Genomic DNA, 15,572 nt, shown 5'->3' with positions numbered 1-15,572 from the left:
TCTTGGATGATATTCATCATCCCCATTTTTGATGTTTTTAAAAGATGTGCCTGTTTTTTAGATCTGAAACTGCCTTTTATCTGCCTTTTATCCACCAATTTTAGTGTTATTTGGTTTCTACTTGTTACAGATATTTGGCACACATACCTGTGTTAGTAATCTTCCCTGGTGGCTCAGGTGGTAAAGAATCTGCCTACAATGCAGGAGACCTGGGTTCAATCCCTGGTCGGGAAGATCCCCTAGAAAAGGAAATGGCTACCCACTCCAATATTCTTGCTTGGAGAATTCCATGGACAGAGCAACCTGGAGGGCTACAGTCCATGGGGTCGCAAAGAGTCAGACATGACTGAGCAACTAACGGGCCCGCGCTTGCACGTGCACACATACACACACCCCTATGTTAGTAGCCTCATCTGTGGGTGGAAAAGTTTTCTAGAAGTAAGAGGCATAAGACAGGAAATGGCATGACAAAGCAAGGCCAAGGGAGCAGGAACTCATGAGTTCTAGAAACAGAACTCAGCTGTGTGTGTGATACATTGAAACTCTTCAATTCTTCTTTCTTAGAAAACAGGTATACTTTATGGCAGTTTTGAGAACTAAAAATTTCATGATCCCTGCTCCCTCCACCTCCTCCCTAGGGTGTTTGGGACTAGACAGCTGCAAGTTGGCATTTGATTCAACAAATTATTGGGTGAAAGGGGCAGCCAGTTCTACTTTTGGTATGTATTTTAATAGAGGAATGATAGGGTATCAGGTAGATTAACCTGGTGTATTACAGATTAACTCAGGTAGTTACCTAAAGCCTATTAAGCTTGAGAAACACAACATGTATTCTCTTAGAGTGTCATAATGCACTCAACATATTAAAAGTTCTAAGAAATTGGCAGTAAAGAAATGTTTAACTCATCATTATTTCCCAAACTTGATTAATTAGTTTTTTTTTTCCTTCCTTCCTTTTTTTTTTCAAATAACCATAAACCTGGAGGATGTTAGGCCAAAGTCTAACAAACCTTGGAGGCCGTGTGGTTTTAAGTGACCCTGCACTAATCCATGATGTGTGGACTTCACGGTTTGAGTAACAGAGAGCAATCCTATTTCTCTCATCTCCAAGCTGTTGAGGGACATTAGACAGCTTTCCCCTGGCGGACAATGGCCGTCCTCCTTTTATAAGGAAAGGCAACTCAGGCTCAGTGAGTTATAGCACTAGTGAGTCATGGAATCCCTGAGAGCTGTCTGATGCCCAAGTCCACGTGCTCGCTCCTGCCTGACACTGCTTTCTGGAACATTCAGCACTGTCTTTCTGGCAGGGACTGCTTTGGTGTGCTGGATTGTGAATGGTGCATGGTGGACAGCGATGGAAAGACCCACCTGGACAAGTCCTACTGTGCACCCCAGAAAGAATGCTTTGGGGGGATCGTTGGAGCCAAAAGTCCCTATGTTGATGACATGGGAGCAATAGGTAATGTTTTGGGAGAACCCAGAATAACTTGATTCTTGAAACCGTATTTTCTGGCCTCTATACTAGAACACAGATCTTAAGATAATTCCCTACCCTACTTCCCTAACTCCTTTGCCAGTAGTTTTGAGTTGCAAAACCAAGGCAAATAATTACTTTCAAAGCTGGCTAGCTCTCCTGTGCAGAGTGAGCAGCCATCTTTCCTGCCAAGTTTTGCAAGCCTGAAATGCATTCTCATAAAGCTTGTTCTGAGAAATATCAGGACGGATTTCTGAGCGGCTGAGCTGTGGGATTTGTATGAATGTGAATCCCAGCTATCTGAAGTGCAGGGCTGGTGATGGACAGAGTGACCCATGGACATCGCTTTCCTGCTGTGTCCTTCCCTCACAACTTTTGAAGACAGACATCTTAGGGCTCCAAATCAGTATTTAGGGACTTGAGGTCAACAAAAGCCCACACTGTCCAGTGCAGCAGGAGACTTAGGTGGGGGACAGAGACATTGCTGGGAGGAACACTGCTGGGATCAGGCCCCACAAAACCCCCAAATACTACCTGCATACTACCCCCCAAATACTACCTGAGATTTTCTCCATGTCTTTCTGCAGTCAGCACAAGCATCTCGAGCGTGGTCCGCAGGTGAATAGATATTTAAACCTTCATTGAATGCCTTTTTTGACATCTCTCCACATGAGCCTTTCTGAGGAAGAAAAGCTTTTCCTTTTTGAGGAAGGGTTCTGAGCCCACATATGACTATCAGACCAGGTTGGGACATGATGGAAGTGACCTTGCTCCTAGAAATCACTTTATATTCCCACCTGCAGTTTCCTGCCTGAAAAGTACAAATAGTATTTTAAAGGGAGCCCATAAACTTTGAAACGGGATCCTTTTTGGAGGTACATGACAGATCCACTGAAATGAATGACACCAGATCCAGTAAATACCTGCTGAGAGGCGCACGTCGCCCTCTCTCACCTCTGTACTAGGAGGAGCCCACACCCCAGAGCTGGGCCCTTAGACTGCGTGTCTAAGTGATTCTCATCCATTCGCTTACTTTACCAGTCCTTGCCAACTGTATTCTTGCTCTGCCAAGCAACCAACACTTAATTTGAGAACCAGAAATTAAAGGAAGCCCTATTCCTCCATGCCGGTGGGTCGTCTTCATGAAATTCAAGCCTCAAAGCAGCTATTCTTACATATCTTCCCTCAACCCCTTCCCGCTAGATTCTTTCCATCTCACCCCCATCCCCATCTGCTATTACACTTGGGAAATCTTTACAAGGGATGTCTGTCTGTTTATTTTAATGAAGGTGATGAGGTGGTCACATTGAACATGATCAAAAGTGCCCCCGTGGGCCCGGTGGCTGGAGGCATTATGGGCTGCATCATGGTCCTAGTCCTGGCTGTGTACGCATACCGCCATCAGATTCATCGCCGGAGTCATCAGCATATGTCTCCTCTTGCTGCCCAAGGTGAGCTTGAAATGAACCCCAAAGCTCCTCCAGGAAGCAGCAGGCTCCCCGGGGCTGTCCCCAGGCTAGAAGGACAGTGACTAGTTCTAAGCCTTTAAGCAACTCTAAGAATAGCACTATATTTTCTGCTTCTGTGGAATAGACTCAGAAGTTCCCAAAGCCTGTTTCTCTCCTTTAGTTCACAGCTCATTCTTTAAGGTCTGAATCCTGCAAACCCCATTTGATTCTCCAGAAAATCCCTAGATTCAGTCTCTCCTTAGCCCACCTCAGCCTGACTCTGGAAGAAGCCAGAAGAAGGGAGTTGGGAGGCTTAGTGGGAAATTTTGTTCTTTGCTAAGCTCAGATGTGCAGTCTTTGCTATTCCAAAAAAGATGAGCAGACCAAAGACAGCCCAGGCCACTACTGGCAAGAACATGAGTCTGTTCTATTGTAGCCATTATTATATGTGTGAATGAACACACATTCAAAGCGATGATCACAGTTCTTAAAATAGGATAAGAACTGTCCAACCTGGATAAGAACTTGACAAGATGCTGCTGCTGCTGCTGCTGCTGCTAAGTCGCTTCAGTCGTGTCCGACTCTGTGCGATCCCATAGACGGCAGCCCACAAGGCTCCCCCGTCCCTGGGGTTCTCCAGGCAAGAACACTGGAGTGGGTTGCCATTTCCTGCTCCATGACAAGATGAGTAATTAGTAATTATGGCTTCCATATCAAGAGTTAAATGTGGTATCTATGCTCATTTGCAAGGGGCAAAAAGCTTGCAAATGACTATCCCTATCCTCCTAAAAGCCCTTGGGGTGTGTTACCCCGACTTTTGGAGATAAGGCTCACCTGTCATTTTTCCTGGACTCGGTCAGGAGCCTGGTAGCAGTCATGATTAGCTGATGTTGGGAGAGTTCTCCGTGGTCACAATCCTGTCGGGGGATCATGGGATCATGTTGTCTGATTTCATGACTGAGCTGACCACAAAGCTCTTTCCTCTTGGTAAGATTTGATTCGACTGAGGATGGCAGCCATCCAGTGTTCCCTCAGGCTTGGCTTCTAGATTCTGTAGCATCATTTTTATCAGCATGGCCAGCCATGGGCTTAGGCCCCTTCCCTCTGTTTCAGGTACTTGTTGTAGTTCAGTCACTAAAACGTATCTGACTCTTTGCGACCCCGTGGACTGCAGCACACGAGGCTTCCCTGTCCTTCACTGTCTCCCGGAGTTTGCTCAAACTCATGTCCATTGAACTGGTGAAGGAGAGGATTAAAGGCTTGTTAGCCTCAATCAACTTCTTTTCTCCTCTGTCTCCAGAAATCAATCTCAGGTGCCCCTCTGGATTATTCACCTCTTGTTCTCCCTCTTCTGATTCCTGCTCCCTCCTCCTTTAAAAAATAAAAAAATGAGATAAGGCCTCAGTTCACTCTTGATGGAATGCTGTCAGCCAGCCATCAAATGATCACTCTGCGGGTATTAAAGTGGGTGATTTTGTTTGATTAAATAGTCATGTTTCTCTCTTTTTAATGACGGGTAGAAATGTCAGTGCGTATGTCCAACCTGGAGAATGACAGAGATGAAAGGGACGACGACAGCCATGAGGACAGAGGCATCAGTGAGTATCCACACTGCCTCCGCACCAAACGTGTCAGCAGGAGGCTGATCCAGAATAAATATGCTTTCTTGTATTAAAATTTAAGATGCTTTGACATGATGGGATTCTTTTTATCTCCCATTTTTGTTAGGAGGAAGCATAGGTCTCTGCTTTGTTTTAGGAAATCTCCAAAGAATTCAGAGTGTTCTTTGTTGCATTAAGTACATTTGACCTGAAACACCTTGCTCTTCCCTTTCTTTCTCTTCCTCATTACTTTCCAGTATAGCATTTTAGAAAGGTAGTCATCAAGTATGCATTTTTTAAATCCCTTAACTAATGTATACAACTCGGGAGAACAAAAAGAACATTTCTGTATCAAAAGAGAGCTCCGTTTGTGGTAAGATGCTTCAGCCTTCAACCGTATGGAAAGTGTATCTTCTTGATGCATGTTGAAGATATGTAATTAGGGACCTCTTCCTGCCCCAGTCCTAAAAGCAACTTCCCTAATTCTCAGAATTTTTAAAAAATTACTCATTCTAGCTCTCTAACAAATAACAACCCCTTTCATGTGAAAGGGCTCGCTTAGAGCAGATGTGCTTAATACAGTAAAGATACTGGCCTAAGTGTGACTAACTATCCTTGCCTTCCAGTCAGCAATACTCGATTTATAGCCGCAGTCATCGAACGTCATGCACACAGCCCAGAAAGGAGGCGTCGCTACTGGGGTCGCTCAGGAACAGAAAGTGATCATGGTAAGATCTGGCATCCTGCCCTTGAGGCCCTGAGGACCCTGATGTACTCATGGGCTAGTGCTCACACCCACCCTTTCCTCTTTCCTACTCTGTGCTCCAGTAAATTATTTTGACATAGTTTTCCAAAAAAGACACATTCCAACATGACACCTTTACAAGAGCCCCCAAGAGATTTTGGCTTATGGCTCAGCATTCCCAGGCATACGTCAGATAACCTCTGGGCACACAGATAAGCCCCTGGGTTTTCTCCATGAATAAGGGTTCAGATTATTTCGGTGGTACCTGCTTACCACCCCACTTGGTTCTCGGTGAATCAGCATCTTCTTAGATCCTACTGGCCCTGTGAGGCTTGTTGGCAAACAGCAGGATTATTTTTTTTTTTTTCATTTCACAGTGTATTTATTTATTTATTTATTTTTTAAATAAATTTATTTATTTTAGTTGAGGGCTAATTACTTTACAATATTGTAGTAGTTTTTGCCATACATTGACATGAATCAGCCATGGGTTTACATGTGTTCCCCTTCCTGGCCCCCTCTCCCACCCCCCTCCCCATCCCATCCCTCTGGGTCATCCCAATGCCCCAGCCCTGAGCATTTGTCTCATGCATCGAACATGGAATGGTGTTCTGTTTCACATATGATAATATACATGTTTCAATGCTATTCTCCCAGAACGTCCCACCCTCACCTTCTCCCTCGGAGTCCATAAGACTGTTCTATGCATCTGTGTCTCTTATTCTGTCTCGCATATAGGGTTATCGTTACCATTTTTCAAATTCCATATGTATGCACATGGAAACAGTAGGATTATTAAGGGCTCTCTTGGCCACATACTCTCTGGACCTGGCAAGAGTCCACACTGTCATCTGGTATCGCCCGGCCCTGGGAAGGCTTTACCAAAGAGACAACACTTACATTGGGCCTTGAAGGATGATTAAAGAAAAGTGAGAGGTAAAGGCTATTGGAGGCAAAGGGGCTAGTGTGTACAAAGTCATGGAGGTGCCTATAGTGCCTGTGAGATGCTCAGGAAGGATAGGAGCTGAGTTGTGAAAGAGACACTGAGCGCTAAGTCCACGGCGGTACAAATGGCATGGCCAGCGTGTACCATCTCACCCTCCCAGTGTCCCTATGGCTGCTTGTCACAGAGAACAACAGCTGTGTCCTACTGTCTAGGTAGTTCTGGCACCATTCCACAAAAATATAAGTGTAGATCCTTTCCTGTAATTGTCAGGTCTTTTTGCTTTTTTATATACCCATTCAATTTTCCAGAAATCTTTCTTTTCTTCCCAGAATCAGGTCTTTTTACAAATGCATAAATAATGCATTTGTGCTTTTTTTATTCTGCTTTCTCCACATCTACCCTGAAAAAAAAGAGTCTTCAAGCAGTGTGCTTCCACACCTGTGCTAAAAAATGCAGAAGGGGATATTCGCTAGAGCAACCAATGCTGCCTTTTGCATGACAGCCAGGTCTTCTGAATCCCTTTGGAAAACTGGAGAAGCCAGAGCTCTGATTTGTAAACCAGGGACTCTTAATTTGGGCTCTGAATGACATTGTTCCCACTAACTAAATAGAACCTTCAGGTTTCTATGGAGAGTCAAAGCAGAACTTAAATTTCTCAGCTTCTTTGACTTTCTGCCTTTTTTCCAGAAAAACCTTTGAACCTGCATAAATTTCATTCTGCCAGGCAGTTCTGTGCTTCTCCTTTGAATAATAAAACAGGTTTGCGGCTACTAAAGTTCATCAGAAAGAATTTCTTATTCAGCAGAAATACTGAGTCCTTTCTCTCTCATTCCCTCTCTGTGTCTCTGTCGCCTTCTTCCCTCCACCCTCCTTTCCTCTCCCCATCCCCCCCACCGCCCTCACTGGTAGAAACAACTTCAGTACAAAATTGGAATTCTGAATGACATTTCCAATGCTGCATTAGCCCTCCCATTGTCTTAGTAAAATGGCACATGAAGCAACAGCTGAGATAAAAGGAATAGTGCGGTGTCAGTATCTGAAAGCCAAGGAATCCAGCTAAGGGCTTCCTTTCTTTCATTTTTCACAATAATTGGATCCCTGTTATCCCCAAGGAATGAAAAATAGTTTCTCGTGCAGACAGAATACAACACCAAAAGGGGTGGAAGACACTGACATTCCAGGTAATTCCAAATACACCACAAAATCAGTAGCGTTTAACCAAGTGCTGTCATATCCCTGAACCTGTATGGCGGGTCACTAAAAGTAGCCGCATCAAGCTAACGTCCCCGTGGTGCCTAGAGGATAAGCCGTAGGGACACTCAACTCAGAAATCTGATCCATTAAGAGCGGTTTTGTGGCACGTGACACTCTTGCAGATGTTCTCCTGTTTGGTGAATGTATCAGGCATCTGCTGTTTGCTTGGCAGGGAGGAGCGAGGTGGCAAAGGGGTGGTCTTATTTCTGCCAGGCAGCCTGGTACAGAACAGCTTATATACGATAGGTCAAGCAGAACTCACTTGGAGTCCCAACCTCTCCCTTTCCAAGTGGTGAGACCTCAGTGAAATTACTTAGACCTCAGTTTCCTAATAATTAAAAGGGGATTAGAAACTACCCCCTGGTAAGGTTGTCCTGGGGATGAAGTGAGATAACACGTGGCCAGGTGTGAGCTCAGAGCCTGACCGCCTCACCTCCACACCCGCTCTGCCCTCAAAGAATTGATAATCCAGCAGGAAACTACAATTGCATGCATGTATTCACAAGATTGAGAAAAGACTGAATATGACAGTTCCCTTAAAGAAGTGGAACAAAGAAGAAGATGAGGACAGAGTTCACTTTTATCTGCAAGTAAATCATGTGAGACCCAGGGCGGGGAGGTGCGGGGACACAGGTGCTGGCCCTTGAACTGATCATGTGATGGTTCTTTGGTACCCAGTGAGCTTATTTACACACGAGTCTTTCGGGTCTGAGGCACAAAAGGAAACCTCGAAAGAATAAAATATATAAATATAGAAGTATTGAACAGAGAAGGTTTTCCGGGTATGGTTCAGAGTGGTGATATTCCTAGAATTAAAACTAGATGCTGTCAAGCTACACTTCGAGACTCCAGGCTGCATTTTTAACTAGAACCCTTTCGTGTAGCCAACAAAGTTTTGTATTTTAAACGAATATGATTTTAACTTTTATCTTAAACACTCAAAATAAGAATGGTTTTGAAAAGTTGAAGCATTTTAATCAATATTCTAACACCATTTAGCATGATTTTGTCCAGTACTCAACTTTTAACTCTTATACTCTGCTTTGCCCATTATTTCTCTTGAAAATATCACATTCTATCTAACCATCAACTGGCTTATTTTTTAAGTTAAAAACCGACGGTATGTATTTATTCCTTGTGAATCTGTGTTTTAGTTACCATCTCATTATAAACATTACTCAAATGTATATTAAGCAATATTTTTTTCTTTATAAAAGGGAAATTTTCTCCAAGTGAAGTAAATGCTAAAAGACTTAAAAGGCTAATGCTGAACCTTGAAAATTTGGTCGAAAAATACCTAGTACACAGCAAAGCTATTTTCTAGAGGTGCAGTTATTCTCCTGCAGTTACTCTCTGTGACCACAAGGTGGTGAGTGAGTCCCCAGAGGGACCTAACGTCCCTTGACATCAAGACAGCTTTCTTTAAGAACCAGGGGATAAATATATTAGGAGAAAACCAAAGAGCAAAAGCCTAATTTGGCTCTTTTATTCCTGATGCCTGGCCTCCTTCCTAAAGCCTGTTTTCCCTTGAAAAATCTTTGCAATAATTTCTCTACGTATACCTTTGGATAGTAAAGAAATCTTTCTTTGAAAGTTATTTGTATATATCTTCTGTGTTTTAAATAGTGCTGCCTCTCCATGAGTCAGAGACCGCGTCTGTCTTATGCATCACTGTTCCCAGCACTGCACAGAATTGCCTGGCGCTGAGTAAACACTCAATTAATTTGCTAAGTGAGAGCATGTGTTTGGCTTCTTCCTGCTTCTCCACAACTCCCTCCCTCCAGATTTCCATTAATTATTGAGATAAGAGAAAGCCTAAGTTACAGAGGAGTTGAGCAATAGTGTCCCACTGAGCAAATAAAACAAGATTGCTCCAGAGTGAGTGGTTCCCTCTGGACGGATCTCTGCTGGGGTTCTGATCAGAAAATGCTAATGCCCCCAAATTGCCTGCACCGTCACCAACCCCCTGGGTCTGTGACCAGCCAGGTTCAGAGCACCCAGACTCTTAAGTCAGAGCTCCAGGCAGGGCCTAGTGAATCCTAGAATGTCTTTATTATTAGATAAGACTGGTAAATGTCACACCAGGCAAAACCAAAGATGACTGAAAATTCATGTGTTTTTTTTTTTTTTAATTAAACACCTGCTTTATGTGAGGCCTAAGCTCTTGCACTTCAAGAGTTTTCTAATAGACAAGACAGTCCTATGTTTTTTGTAATATGGTAAAATCTAAGCTAGTACTTTTGCCTGGAAAATCCCATGGACAGAAGAGCCTGGTAGGCTGCAGTCCATGGGGTCGCAAAGAGTCGGACATGACTGAGCGACTTCACTTTCACTTTTCACTTTCATGCATTGGAGAAGGAAATGGCAACCCACTCCAGTGTTCTTGACTGGAGAATCCCAGGGATGGGAGAGCCTGGTGGGCTGCTGTCCATGGGGTCGCACAGAGTCGGACACGACTGAAGCGACTTAGCAGCAGCAGTAAGCTAGGGATTGCAGAGAATACCGTTTGACATCACAGAAGGGCCACCAGAACTCCTGTGGGTTGGTATGACTGAGTGGGGTGGGTGGTGGTTGGGAAGGATTCCCAGAAAAGACCTTCAAATGGAACATGAAGCACAGTGATGAGGGAAGTCGGGGAGAGCAAGGGAGGCGCAGAGGGACCACTATGAATTTTACACCACGAATGTGGAAATCAACTATCATTACAATGGATGCCTGTAAATGAGCGAGACAGGAAGGCATCCAGGAGGAATTGGAGGCAAGATGAAGACAGCCTAGCACCAAAGGTTGGCCAGAAATAATGGACACAGACACTGGGATTTTGCTGAAATGTGTTTTCTAGTACTTTGGTCTCTTATATGTAGAACGTTTGTAACTGAGGCCTTAAAGCCTACACTGCATTCTAGACTTAGCCCTACTGAAGCTGAGGATTTCATTCTGGCTCCTGATCTTTTCATCTTGGGGAAAAGCATCTCTGTTCCCCCAGCATCTGAACCTAGAAACCTTGATGATGTTAACCCTCTTGGGCACCAGAAAGTCCATGTGGTCACCAGAGGCTGCCCTGCCCTGCACTTGAACAGCAGCTTGCTCCACTGAAACACAGCTAATGTTTCACGTCAGGGCCCTGCCGTCTCCTCAGGCCAATGCTCAGCCCCCTGTACTCTGAGCCTCGGAGCCCTCCTTCCTTCCATCCAACCTCCTCATTGCCATCCACCTTCCCCCCAGCTCTTTGACCACGCTTCCTGATCTGGTCTCAGTCTGCCTGTCCAGATTCATCTCTCACTCCTCTCTCTCACACGAAGCTCTTCCCCATTCCTCAAATGCACAGAGCCTTTCTGTCTGCTGCATTTTTGCATATGCTCATCTCCCTGCCTATAATACTTTCCACCCCTTTCTTTATCTAGGGAACCCCTCTCTCCTATGAGGGTCACCTTGAATGTCACTTCCTCCAGGATCCTAAGTCAAGTTCATCAGCGTTGGTATTTCTTTGGGGTACCTCTGGTTTTGTATCTGTATTTCCCCTTCTTGACTGTGGGCTTCTCGGGAGTTGGAACCTCACCTTACACCTTTTTCTGTGGAGCCCCTAGCGTGGCATCAGGCACCAAGAGGGCACTCAGTAATCATAGGCGCATAGCAACCAACTCGCCTTCTCCTGCCCTGACTTGTTTTTCTGGCTGGGTATCTCTACATATGTTATTCACAGATGCTAAAAATCAAGATGTGCAAAAACAAAATTCACTTCCTTCCCGGAGACTCAGGATCTTGGAGGTTTCCTCTCTCATCATCCTGACAATAAGTTGCTGTCCCATCACCCCCAAGTCCCCCACATCAAATTGCTGATGAATTTCTATTGTCTTTCCACCCCAGAGATGTCTGTCCAATCCCATACTGTTAATTCGACGTCTCTTACCCAGGCTGTGCCAATAACCTCTTAACTGCCTCTCTCTTGCTCCTTTCTAGTCAACCTCCAAATTTCCACCATAACTCTGCTTTTAAAATGCAAAAATGATCGTGCTATTTTTCTGGTCTGCTCAAATCCTTGTAAATTTAAGTCCCTCCTGTAGCTACCTGCTAGTGCTTATCATAGCCGCGTGGTATAGGAATGGCACTGTGTCCTCTTGGCCATGCTCTTCTGTTCCTGTGCTCCTATCCACTTCACCAAACTCCTACTCATCAATTACAGCCCAACTAAAATACGAGTTCTTCTGTGAAACTTTCCCAGTCCCCCAGCCAGAATTAGCTATTCCTTGTTCAGTGGGCTTCCCTGGTGGCTCAGTGGTTAAGAATCTGTCTGCAGTGCAGGAGATGCAGATTCAATCCCTGGATCTGAAAGATCCCCTGGAGGAGAGAATGGCAACCCGCTCCAGTATTCTTGCCTAGAGAATCCCATGTGCAGAGGAGGTTGGTGGGCTACAGTCCATGGGGTCACAAAAGAGTCAGACATAACTGAGCGCATGCTGGGTTTCAATTAAACCTCCATTAGAACACTTACCATGATCTTCACTAGAGTAAGCCTAACTTTGTACATACCTATCTCTTACTTGGTGGTGAAATCCTTAAGGAAATTAGACATCTCTTATTCATGTTTCATAGTCTTTCCTCTCAGCCTCCTGATGGTCTTTGATAAATGAATAATTGGATTGAGCTATGCTTGTACTTGCTTTATTTCTCAAGCACTAGCGAATGAACTCCTTGTACAGGGATCAGGTTTTTATCTCCAGGTCTCCTACAGTGCCCAGCACAGTGTCTTATACAAGGTAGATGCCCAGTAAGTATTTGTTGAGTTGGACTGAAAGAATTCTGTCGTTTGAACATTTCATTGAGGACTGAGAATTGCCTTTCTCATTTTCACACGAAGCATAACATTTTCAACCACAAACTATTCCTGCTTGGCTGTATGCAAGCACGTCAATTTTGCGGCCATGGATGTGACTAGCGCTACCCACGGGTGAGTGTTGATTGATGCTAACTGTAGATGCAGCGGAAATATTAACGAGCTGTCACTTCTCAAAATTCTTGAAGAGTTTTTTTTTTTTTTTTTTGCAATATTTAAAAACATGCCAAGGTTCTTGCAATGGAATCCTTTGATCAGCAAGGGCATTTTCTTTTGAAACATGTATTACTTAGAATACCAAGAGAAATTAATCTTTAAATACAGTGAACCAGCTTACACAAAGAATAGCTGATTCCTTTACTAGTTGCTGTGGGTGTCTGTGGAGTTAGTGTTTTGTTAGGGACTGAAACTCAGGCAAGTTCATTAACCTCTCTGATTGTCATTTCCCTTACGTGTAAGATGGATTTTAAAATACATGCCTTGGTGTGTAGAAATTACATGACACCAGGGCTGTTATGGTGGCAGCTGTCTTTGTTCTTCCTGTGATATCACATTCAGGCGTTTTTGAAGCTGCCTTTTTTTTTCCTCTCTAAAATAAAAAATAGTCTTATCTCAGGGAAAAGTGTAGAAGGTTGTTTCCCCAAATGTCAATTGTGGTGATCTGTGGATCAGAAAAAATTGGGATGATTTTCAGTTTTGTTTTGTCGGTTTAGGGGATTTGGGGAAAGGGTTCTTGTTTATATTGTTTTAAATGCTTATGTATTAATTGTGTAATTGCTTTAAGACCACAGCTAATGAAAGTTCTCTTTAAAAGTAAGTCACTTCAAGGTCTGCTGGCAGCCTGCAAACGTTGGCATTTATGTAGTCCAAAGGTAGGAGCACCTCCCAGTGCCCCCAGAAATCTGCCGTGACATCTCCTCCCTGCCTCTGGAAACTCTCAGCTGCCTCTTTGTTCTGTTCATTTTCTAGGTTACAGCACCATGAGCCCCCAGGAGGACAGTGAAAACCCTCCATGCACCAACGACCCCTTGTCGGCCGGGGTGGACGTGGGGAACCACGATGAGGACTTGGAGCTGGACACCCCACCCCAGACCGCCGCCCTCCTGAGTCACAAGTTCCACCACTACCGCCTGCACCACCCGACACTGCATCACAGCCACCACCTGCAGGCGGCCGTGACCGTACACACTGTCGACGCAGAATGCTAACCCCCTCGCCTCCATCAGAAGACGAGATCTGGGAGCTACAGAATGTTCTGGAGGGAAGAAGAGCCAGCAGCAAATCCACTCGTGTCCGTGCTTTGTCCAGAGTCATTGAACTCATCTTCCTGCCTGTTAACATGTTTCCAAACAAGTGAAACAGCCACAACACCACATTTGTGAAGATGCGAGGCTGGTTGTGAAATGGAGGGGAAAGAAGTCTGATTAATGAACCTGCCATAACACCAACGGAATGAACAGACGCAAACCTCTAAACAGAGCCGGAACCTATAAATGAAACATTGGGAACCTCGGTTAAGCTGAGCCAGAGGAATGTTCCGAGGAGCCAGAAACATTCTGCTCTCCTTAACTGGAAGAAAAGAGAGGTCTGCTCCCCTGGAGACTGAGAATGTGGCAGAGGCAGAGAGAAGTGTGTCTTTGAAGATTTCACCTGGTTTCTTAGCGGTACCTAGATGCCACACTTGCTGTACGGAACTCATACTAAGCTCTAAATGATGCATCTCAAAATTTCTAAGTAAAGGATTATTTTTCTACTATTTATTGAACTTTCAAAACATTCTCAAACTTTGGGAGAAAGAAAAGGAAACACGTGAGAAATTTTCAGCAATTATCCCTAGCTGTTTTGTGTGTATTAAAGTGGTTTTTTGATTAAGAAGTTCTAGTTCTTATTTAACGGATACCATCCCACTGCCTCACTCCACCAAAAAAAAAATGGGAAAATGAAGAAGTCTTTCCCTCTGACTTGTTTACATACATTTTCTTTAGAACATCCTGTCATGGAAATACATTTTGATTTGCAAAGCAGTATTCTTTCTCTGTTTGACAGAGGTGGGGAGGGGCAGTCCAGGAAGCTTTCAGAGGAATTTTATGTTTCTTTTTAACTCATTTCCACTTCCCATACAGTTCTTTCCTTAGGTTTCTACGAAACCTAGTATTACAATGCCAGCCTTTTAGCTAAAGGAAGGTTGGATTTATTCTCCTTGTTTTAAAGACTATAAATTTTTAAATGTCCCATTTTGATTCTGAGAATATTGAACACATAAAAGAAGTTTTTCAAATTCAGAATTTTCATTCTTAAACAAAGATTTCTTTTGAAATCATAATTAAAAGCTGCTGCCAGTTACCCAAGAAGATGTCCACCTATCTTTGTGGCTATCCACAACTGCTTTGTGATGTATACAGGGGTTCATCAAATCTGGCTGATATAACATGGGGCATTGTAATTTTAAAGTAGTGTTCTAATTACAGTGATGTATTTTAGATTCACATTTTGTGATCCAGATATGTTATAAAGACATTCTTGCACCGTGTGTGTGGTAAATCTCCATTTATATGTAGTTGGAAAAAAATTCACTGAATAATGTTTTAATGATAGGGTATTATGATATAATGTAAAAAAAAAAAAATTGGTTCTTCAGCAGTTCAGAAAGTAAACTATATGTGTGCTATCAGGAAACCTCTTCATACTGTGTATAAAATTGCAGCCTAGTGAAATAAACTGTATGAATGGACAGTTTTAGCGGCTATAGTGATTTCTTAATGGACCCCTGCTCATGCCTCAGGGCAAATTACCTTCACTTTAACCTAGCAGATCGGTTGCCAGACTGAAAGGAGGCCTCCTTTCAATGCCACGGTCAACTTCAGAGCCTTCCTAACCGTCTTGAATATGCAAAGAAACTTAAGACTCTAATGGGTTAAAATTAAAAGCAAATAAAATGTGTGGAACGTAGCTCCCCCTTTCTGAGCATCTAAATTCGTGTGATTAATAATAAATAAATGGCTTCTCTCAAATTTCTGGGGAATGAATGACTGTCCTGTCTTCCCAGGATATTAAACCTCTCTGTGGAACACCGGGGTCTTTTCTCAAGTTGAGAACCTTTGTGTTATGACCCCTTGATGGAGGGGAACTTGGTTGTTTTCAAGAAAAGAATCACAAAACTTAGAGCTTAAAAAATAAGATATGGACAGCCTACTCAAAGACAATGAGAAAAATGTATTTTGTGAGTCTTTTGTGATAAGACTCTCTCCCCATTCTGAACTTTTGGGGAAA

General features: G+C 43.6%; 1 protein-coding gene across 6 annotated transcripts in view; it reads left to right on the top strand.

The window, feature by feature from the left end:
• Nucleotides 1–14,174, top strand: part of CACHD1 (cache domain containing 1) — a 233,652-nt gene extending 219,478 nt beyond the window's left edge. For all 6 annotated transcript variants that reach the window (XM_081486538.1, XM_081486537.1, XM_081486536.1 and 3 more), the window contains 5 exons: nucleotides 1,308–1,459; nucleotides 2,764–2,925; nucleotides 4,443–4,520; nucleotides 5,150–5,251; nucleotides 13,272–14,174. In XM_081486538.1, coding sequence (XP_081342664.1) covers nucleotides 1,308–1,459; nucleotides 2,764–2,925; nucleotides 4,443–4,520; nucleotides 5,150–5,251; nucleotides 13,272–13,510 — 733 coding nt within the window. In that variant the 3' untranslated portion in view covers nucleotides 13,511–14,174. The remainder of the gene's footprint in view (nucleotides 1–1,307; nucleotides 1,460–2,763; nucleotides 2,926–4,442; nucleotides 4,521–5,149; nucleotides 5,252–13,271) is intronic.
• The last annotated feature ends 1,398 nt before the right edge of the window (nucleotides 14,175–15,572 follow it).

The sequence above is a fragment of the Giraffa tippelskirchi genome, chromosome 5, assembly GCF_054371585.1.
Source record: "Giraffa tippelskirchi isolate mGirTip1 chromosome 5, T2T-mGirTip1v1.2.pri, whole genome shotgun sequence".
In the NCBI taxonomy this organism is placed as follows: Eukaryota; Metazoa; Chordata; class Mammalia; order Artiodactyla; family Giraffidae; genus Giraffa; species Giraffa tippelskirchi.
Note: the sequence above shows the minus strand (reverse complement) of the source record. Positions and strands in the feature narration are given on the sequence as shown.